Raw genomic sequence first — 8,180 nt, forward strand, 5'->3', positions numbered from 1 at the left:
TCGACCCGAGATCGACCCGAGATCGACCCGAGATCGACCCGAGATCGGCACGAGCGATCAACCCAACAATGCCCCAAAGCCCCCTCTCTGGGGGACCCCCCCTCACCCCGAGTGTCCGTGTCCTTCGCGAGTCACCGATGGGGAGCGGGGGGGGGTGCGAGATGCACAGGGGAGGCTGGGGAGGGGGGGGTCCACTCTGAAGACTGCCGACCGCGGGGGGGTTTTCTCCCACAGGGTTTTACCCTCCGCGTGAGGATCGGCGCGGCGAGGGGGTAGGCTCGAATTCGCCGCGCAACATATCACCCCCACAGGACCCCGCCCACCCCCCCTCATGGTCCCACCTAGCACCCCAATGAGCCTTCGCACCCCCTCCTTGCGCAGTGTCCCCCACTATGTGTCGCCGTTATCGGGGCACGCTATCCTGTCCAGTCAGGGCAAGTGGGGGCGAGGCGCAGTCCCTCTGGTCTATACTGGTGTGGTTCTGTCCCTAGTCTCGGAGGGGGGCTTGAAGCTAAGAATATTTTATTTTTCTTGAACATCTTCATCCGGTAGGCCATGGTTGGCGGGCGCTCCGAAAGAAGAATTTTACAATTTCCGAAAGAAGAATCTTACCCGTGCCCAGTGTTGTGCGAAAGAAGAATTTACCGGCGAACGCCGGGATACGCGCGGCGGGGCTCCAAAAGAAAAATCCGTGGGACACATAACAGCTGTTATGAGGTTGTTATGCTGGCTGTCATAACAACCAGTGGGATGTGTTATGAGTGTTATGAGGTGTTATGAGGTGTTATGAGGTGTCATGGTAGGGTGGGCATAACAGCCATAACAGCGATGGATGTGTTATGAGGTGTTATGAGGTGTTATGAGGTGTTATGAGCAGCCAGCCATAACAGCCATACTCTAACACCTGTTATGGCCGCTCCCATAACCTTGACTGGGGTCAAGAGATATGGCTGGATGAGCCTTCGGCCAGACGCGCGCTGAGGCGCGCCCCGCCCGGTGACTCTGACGGACGATTCTATCAATGTGGTGAGACGGACACGATATCCTATCGATAGAGCCGTAGGGATGAGTCTGCTAGGGATGATGAGTGCGTATACATGACACGCTCCAGTCAGCGCGCTCGCGGGGGGTCCGGTCAGCGCGCTCTATAGGTCTGGGTGGACGGGCGACGGGGCCTTTGCGCCAGAGCTCCCCTGTGCTCACCGGAACTCACGTGCAGTCTACCGGCTGTTCTCTCCCTCGGATGAGGGTGTCGACAGCGTCGAGAGCGCTGAGAGCGATGATGCAGCGTGCGCCTGCAAGGCCACTCGTAGCACATTTGCCACCTGCTCTGACGCCGCCGCCTGCTCTTCCTGCGCCTCCGGCTCCAGCCCAGCCTTGTCGCCGGTGGAGGAAACCGTCAGCATGGACGAGCCACAGCGTCGGCCCGTCCACATTTGGGTCCGCCCAGCGACCGCAGCCACCGCCGCCGCAGCGGTGGCGAGAGAGCGCTCGTCTTCCGCACTGAGGTGGGAGATGCGCCTGTTCCGCCTCAGCGCACGATACTCCTCCTCCGCCGGCGTCGGTTTGGACGGGTGGAAGGCTCGAAGCTCGGGGAAGCGCTCAAGCGTGGCCTTGCGTCCTTTTGCGTTGCCCGTGCCCTATATCCGCGCCAGCAGGACTGCACAGTGATAATGGCGGGTGTGTCGAGCGTCGCCGTCGGCAGGGCGTCACAAAGGTCGGCGGAGTTGTTTCGAGATCTCCCCGATTCACTGACAGGAGGCGTGGAGGTAGGCGTGCTCTTGAGCGATTTGAGGATCTCAGTTCCTCGAGCAGGCAGAGCCCATGCTTTGACCTCGTGCTTTGCCGCACTGACAGTTCAGGAGCGAGCGTGACGGGACGAGCCCTACCTTCGTGAATGAAAGGAAACTACTCCGCAAAGCGACTGGCACGTCTGCCGGTTGTAACAGTGAAGCTTTCCGATTTTGGTTCTTTTTTCTTGTAGAGGTGCGAAGACGCGTACCAACTGGCTCAATGACAATGTACAATGAGCCGCTCAACTTCAGCAGAAAAAAATTGTCCGACCTGTCGTTGCGACTCTGCGACCCTCCTCAGGTTGCAGCGAGAATTGGCGAGGGACTGCGAAGAGAGATAGCTGATAGGAAGAGGCGGACGCCCTAGGGAGGGGGAGGGCTAGCGCATCACACCCCTCTCCTTAAAATCCCTGTGTGGTGGCGGCGTGCCGTCCTCAGCAAGAAAGAAATAAAACGGGCAACCCATGGAAGGATACCTAGAGTTCTACTCGAGTAGCGGAAAAAGAAAAGAGAAAACAGACAACCCAAGGGAGGGATGGGAGGACGGCACGCCGCCACCACACAGGGATTTTAAGGAGAGGTGTGTGGTGCGCTATCCGTCGCCCACCCTAGGGAGTCTGCCTCTTCCTATCTCTCTTCGCAGTCTCTCGCCGATTCTCGCTGCAACCTTCATGCCACCTCGCGGTCGTCCCACCCTCGTCGTTCTCTCCCTTGTCACTTCCTCCTCTGTCGCGTCGTTCTCTTCTGCCTCGTCCTGCGACGCCGCCGCCTGCCGGTCCCTTGTTCTCGCGGCTTCTTTCGCCTTTCGGCGCAACTCCGTCCTCCTCGCGGCGTATCCTGGCCCCTCGAGTCTATCGAGCTCCCCTCGCGCAAGGACCACATTTCTGACTCCCACTCCGATCATTTGCCTACAGGTCATGTTGTTGCTCAGATCCACTCTCTCTTCGAACACTCGTGCCTCTACGGATGATGCCGGCGCTGGGGTCCCCTTCGGATGCATCGTGACATCTGACAACTGGATTTCCACTGGTTCGTCCTCCTCGGAGTCATCTTCCCCGTCCTCCTTCCGCTCGGCTCTTCGCTCGGTACGTAGCGGGTGCGGACAGCTTTTTCTTTGTAAATTCTTCTTTTTCTGTTCTTTGCGACCCGCCTCCAATCGCCGCTGAGCTTCCGTCGCCGGCTGAGCTGCACGCTGGCGATGTCGACGACGCGTACGGCTGCGAGACACATCGCCGCACTGCTGTCGGGCGTCGGGCTCGGCTACATCGTCGCGCTTTCCCGGCTGCGGTGGCGGCGGCGACGGCAGCTAAACGCCGAGTGGACCCGTGCTGACTTTGTCGCACTCTTCTGCAACCCCAAAATGCCGCGAAGCTTCGGCATGCGGCCGCTCTCGTTTGGTCAGGATATGAAGTTCATTATGCGAACGCTGCCACGCTACCTGCTGCACGTCGAGCCAGCCGCTTCGTTGTACACGGCTCGTCGCGCCCTCGTGCAAAACCGTCCACGGATCGTCGTCTTCTCGGGTCACACCTCGCATGTTGGGCAGAGCCCTCACCTCTGCTTCGAGACGCCGGACGGACGCTACGACCCCGTCGTCACCTCGCAGATCCTAATCGCTATGCTGCTCAGCCTCGACCGACGCTCCTCGTCGCCGCCGTCCGATCTCTCCGCCGCCGTCGAGGCGCACTTGCAGGCGCAGCAGGCCGCAGGCCTCGAGATGGCGCACTGCTCGCGCGCGTGGATGGAGCGCGCGGCTCTGGAGTTCGCGACCACCTCCGAGCGCGCGTCGAGTAGTCCGTCGGCCGAGCGCAGCCTCACCAGCACAGGATCCGAGCGCAGCCTCCTGCGCGGCCTCCTTCCGTTGCCAGCAGACGGCTCCGCGGCGTCGGAGGCGGAGCCGCTCCTCGCTCTCTCGCGGCTCGCCTGCATCGTGCTCAACTCTTGCTGCTCGCTCGAGATTGGCGAGATGCTCGTGCGCGCCCTCCCGCGCGTCGCGCTAGTGTGCTGGTCGACTCTGACCGAGGAGCCATGGACAGCCGCGCACACGGACCAAAGAGGAGCTGTGTGCTGAGGGCTTCGTGCCGTGCCTGTAGGACACGGCGGCCCGCGCCTTCCTGGTTGGCTTCATGAACAAGATGGTGGAGCTGGATGCGGCGCCTTCCCCCGTGGCTCCAAAATGCTTGCGCCTGTACCTGTGGGCGGGCGCCGGCCGTGATGCAAGCAGCGGCCTCGACCTCGTCAAGTCCGCGTTCAAGGCTGGCTGCGCCGCGTTCACCGCGGGCGGCTACGCCTTTGGCGATCCCAACAATTTCCTCCATCCGTCCGGACACCCGCACTGGCGGCAGCCAGAGTTCAAGACGTGCCCTCATTGCTCGCCGCCGGTGCAGGGACAGGTCGTGCTGCTGCTCGCGAGCGGTGGCGGGGTGGAACGGATATATGGCGGGTAAGATCCCCGGGTAAGTGTACGTATGGTGACACGTCATTTTTTCAGAAAAACTAAGTGTCTAACAAACTACAAACATGGGCACACATAATCACATATCACCCGGGGAATGAGCAATCACGTGTGGAGAGTAGTCGAGGCGTCAGTCGTGAGTTGAAATAAATAAATAAATAAAACGGACACCTCTCTACTGTGAGATGGGTAAAAAGGAACAGGTCCCCGCCCTTGCGATCTTTGTGCAGGGTTCTTTGTGGGTGTGGTCGGCGACTAGCCGGGGATGTCCTCCCGAGATGGGGGACTAGCACTAGCCGTCTTCCACATGGTCCCTCGGGTCCCTGCTGCTCCTATCCTCACCGAAGGCGTCGTCGGAACAATGGCGGTCAGGCGGATGGTCAAATCCGCTAGCACCTGGTGCGGACGCGCGTCATCAGATTCTCGGTTGGGACCCCTCGTGGAGAGCGCCTCGCCCTCGCCCCGCGAGCGAGGGAGGAGCCTCGAGAATTGCGCGGGGGTCGGGAAATTCTTTTTCTCAGGCTTGTTCCAGGCTCCCGCGCGGCGCCTTGCCACTCCGCGCCGCCTGCTCCCGCGCCCTTCCCCAGGCCCAGTCGTTGCGAGGAGCTGCCATGAACGTGCGCCGCCCGTTCCGCCTGACCGCTCCCGCGTTGCGCCGCGGCCTTGCGCCGACACTCCCTCCCCGATGGCGCGTGCAGATCAAGGTCAAGACGCTGACAGGTAAGGAGATTGAGATTGACATCGAGACGGATGACACCATCTCGAGGATCAAGGCGCGGCACGCACGCCTCCCCTCCTCCCTTCCCGGTTGCGGCGCCGCCAGCCGCGGTCCGCGCACCACGTGTCTCGGAAAGTGGGGTGGTGCTCACCACCGCGCGCCCGCGGTCGCCCGGCTGTGCCCTCGAGACGTGCGCCGCCCTCCTCCGCACGTAGGAGCGCGTCGAGGAGAAGGAGGGCATCCCTCCCCCGCAGCAGCGCCTCATCTTTGGAGGCAAGCAGATGAACGACGACAAGAAGGCGGGCGGCGCCCCTAAACTCGCACCTCCCCGCCACCCCACCCACGCGCCGGCGCAGACTTATACACGGCTCACCTTCCTCAGTGAGCCCGCCATCCGCGCCGCACCCGCACCCTCCTACCCGTCTGTGCACACCTCGCAACCCGCCCTGCCCGCCGCCTCGCTGCCCGCCTGGCCGCCGCCCTACTGTTCCGCGCGCCAACACGGCGGGGCGGGAGAGACGCCTCCTCTCCTCGCCCTCCCTCTGTCCCACTCCCGCGCACTCCTTCCGGCCTTGCGCCCGTGGCGCGGCGCGGCGGAGGCGGCAGGCACACCCACAAGACACACCCAGAGGAACGGCCGGAGGAAGCACCCGAAAAGAGACGACCCGAGCGGGCCTGGCACCAGGCGAGCGAGTACAACATCGAGGGCGGCTCCGTCCTCCACCTCGTGCTTGCGCTGCGCGGCGGGCGGGGCCACTGAGCGGAGCCACTCAACGTACCCCCCCGCCCCCCCTTTGGACTATGGACCCTCCCTTTCCCGCACCCATTCCCATGGCGCATGGGCCCCTGGTACGTGGGCGTCGAGTCGGCGCGCGGGGCGCACGCCTCGCCGCAGGCCATCCGGGCCGCCCGCCATCGTTGGCTGACGGGCGGCGGCGGCCGCGCTGTCCGCGCCCCCCCTTGTTGTGAGTTGAGTGTTTTATGGCGTATGCGGCCGCAGCCCCTGGGCGGAGTACACAGCGGCGGGGGAGAGCTATGCGGCAGGGCGTGGGGTGGGAGTATATTACGGGTATTGAATGAAAAAGAACTCTCGTGGTTGCTCCAAGTGCTCCAAGTGCACACACCGCCAGACGCATCCTACACGCTCGCGGGCACGGGCGCGCCGCGGCCGCACCGCCGGACCGCGCCCGCGCCCCCTCTCCCTCGCGACTTTGCGCATGTACAGCAATCTAGCTGTGTCAAGCATGATAGATAGACAGGTATAGAAAGAAAGTGTGCATTTACTTATATACGAAAGGTCTCCAAAAAGAATTCAACGAAAGCGACTCTCTCATACAGCACAACAGTGTTCACATCAACAGAGGGTTCCGGGCGGGGCTCCTAGCCAGATAGGGGGTCTGTTGACCACGGTGACACCCATGCAATAGGTAGGTAGGTCCGGTTTTGACCGCCCCAGAGGGCCCTACAACAGGTAGGTACCCCCTATTTTCGTCTTTTTTCGCTTCGCTGCGCGGCCTGGGGATAGGTAGGTAGGTAGGGCGTTTTGGCGCGAGTCATGGTGAACAGACCCCCTTTCTGGCTAGGAGCCGGAACCCAAGGTTCGACACAGGTCCGTCACAGTTCCCATGCCGCGGATTTAGTTATTTGCGAATCTGTTTCGTGGTCAGCGTCCTTGGTGGACGCAGCTGTCACGCTCTCGGCTCCCGTGTGTGACGCCCAGCTCATCCCTGATCCTCGGCCTCGTGGTCCGGGTGCTCGGGCTCAGGCTCCTCCCACAGGCTCTCCGCCTCAGTTGAGCCGTCCTCCGCCACCACGAGCTTGGCGGCGAGCACAGGGGGGAAGTGAGAGCGAGAGGCGGTCGTGGGGTAGCGTCGGAGGAGAGATGTGGCAGGCAGCGGAGGGCAGGGGCGGTAGCGTTGTGCGGCCACCTTGCAGAGCGTGTAGACTCCCCTTCCCTTTAGCAGCTCGCTCGCGCGGCGGCTGGTCGCCTCGCCCTCAGCGACCGCGCCGAGCCCCGCTAGGCCTACAGCCGCCGAGCCCTACCGTGGTTGCTGTCTGTCACTGTCTCGAGCTTGTATCGCTGGGACCTGCTATTGGAACACTCCAACATCAGATTTGCCTCGTAAAAGAAAAGAAAGAACACGGACAAGCCAAGGGAGGGATGGGAGGACGGCACGCCGCCACCACACAGATTTGCCTCGTGCGTCCCTTTTTGAGGCGGCAAGCTTTTTTCTTTTGGGTCCTGTGGGCACCCTACAATTGTACGTGGCGAGTAGAGGCCCCGCCCACCCAGGGTACCCTCTCCGAGGACCACCCATTTGGGCTCTTTCGAGGACTCGCCGGGGCTCTGCTCCAAGAGACCTCGACGCAGCGCGCGTTTCTCTTCTCCCATAGAGAACGAGACCAAAAAAAAGAAGACGCGGCAATCAACAGAGAGAAGGCTCGGTGTGCAAGCTCTCTTGATGCCGGTGGGTGTTGTGGCGGAGGCGGCGCCCGCGGCGTCCAGCAGCGGCGTCGGGCTCGAGGCGATCGCCTCGTCCAACATGGCGCCGTTCCTGACGAAGCTGTTTGACATCGTCTCCGCGACGACGACAGGTGCGCAGCTTCAGTTTACTGCGTCGCACCCCGGCCGGCGCAAGGGATAAACCAGACCGGGGCGGCGGCGCGGAGTCGGGGGCTGCTGCGTCCGAGAGAGGGCACCTCCGTCGGCCGGCGCCTCTCGCTGGCCAGCGCGGCCACACGACTCATCCCGTTGCACTCGGTCGTCCATGTTATTCCTCCTTTCCCGCGCGCCACAGACCGCTGCATCGCGTGGACATCGCGCGGCGATTCGTTTGTCATCTCGGACCCGGACGGCTTCGCGCGTGACATCCTCCCCACATACTTCAAGCACAACAACATCCGCTCTTTTGTCCGCCAGCTCAACACGTGCGCCGCCGGCTGCCTCTCCGCTCCTCGCACTCTCTCCCCCTCCCCCCTGCCCCCTTCCCCGGTCCTATCTTTCGTGTCCCATCGCGGACTTCATATCGCCCCGCCGCGGTTCGACGGCGGAGATCGTTCTTCACGTGTCGTCGGTGTGGCAGGAAGACTAGGTTTTTTCTGCGAATCCCCAAAATCTTTCCGGGGCTGCGCCGCGGTTTTCGATTTTGAGGGCCGCCTTTTCTTCCGCAGTGTCGGGTCGGACCTCTGGGCTGCTTCATGGGTTTTCGACATT

At 62.5% G+C, this 8,180-nt stretch overlaps 3 protein-coding genes across 3 annotated transcripts; all 3 read left to right on the forward strand.

The window, feature by feature from the left end:
* Positions 1-2,991: 2,991 nt before the first annotated feature.
* EMIHUDRAFT_224103 (hypothetical protein) lies at positions 2,992-4,240 on the forward strand (the record flags this gene model as incomplete). Its single annotated transcript, XM_005791100.1, has 2 exons — positions 2,992-3,792; positions 3,887-4,240. 2 exons carry the CDS (start codon positions 2,992-2,994, stop codon positions 4,238-4,240), a joined length of 1,155 nt encoding a protein of 384 aa, XP_005791157.1.
* A 590-nt stretch (positions 4,241-4,830) lies between these two features.
* Positions 4,831-6,066, forward strand: EMIHUDRAFT_454555 (hypothetical protein). The gene is made up of 4 exons (XM_005791101.1): positions 4,831-4,865; positions 4,947-5,021; positions 5,182-5,391; positions 5,652-6,066. The coding sequence occupies exons 1-4, from the start codon at positions 4,860-4,862 to the stop codon at positions 5,724-5,726; spliced, it is 366 nt and encodes a 121-aa protein (XP_005791158.1). The 5' UTR covers positions 4,831-4,859; the 3' UTR covers positions 5,727-6,066.
* A 1,362-nt stretch (positions 6,067-7,428) lies between these two features.
* On the forward strand, positions 7,429-8,116 carry EMIHUDRAFT_224105 (hypothetical protein; the record flags this gene model as incomplete). Its single annotated transcript, XM_005791102.1, has 3 exons — positions 7,429-7,561; positions 7,765-7,894; positions 8,050-8,116. The coding sequence occupies 3 exons, from the start codon at positions 7,429-7,431 to the stop codon at positions 8,114-8,116; spliced, it is 330 nt and encodes a 109-aa protein (XP_005791159.1).
* Between the last annotated feature and the right edge of the window lie 64 nt (positions 8,117-8,180).

Source organism: Emiliania huxleyi, assembly GCF_000372725.1.
Source record: "Emiliania huxleyi CCMP1516 unplaced genomic scaffold EMIHUscaffold_115, whole genome shotgun sequence".
Taxonomy (NCBI): domain Eukaryota; phylum Haptophyta; order Isochrysidales; family Noelaerhabdaceae; genus Emiliania; species Emiliania huxleyi.

Coding starts and splice junctions, on each gene's coding strand:
- EMIHUDRAFT_454555 (XM_005791101.1), top strand. Junction 5,022..5,181: donor ACACCATCTCGAGGATCAAG/GCGCGGCACGCA, acceptor CTCCGCACGTAG/GAGCGCGTCGAGGAGAAGGA. Junction 5,392..5,651: donor CCGCACCCTCCTACCCGTCT/GTGCACACCTCG, acceptor GCCTGGCACCAG/GCGAGCGAGTACAACATCGA.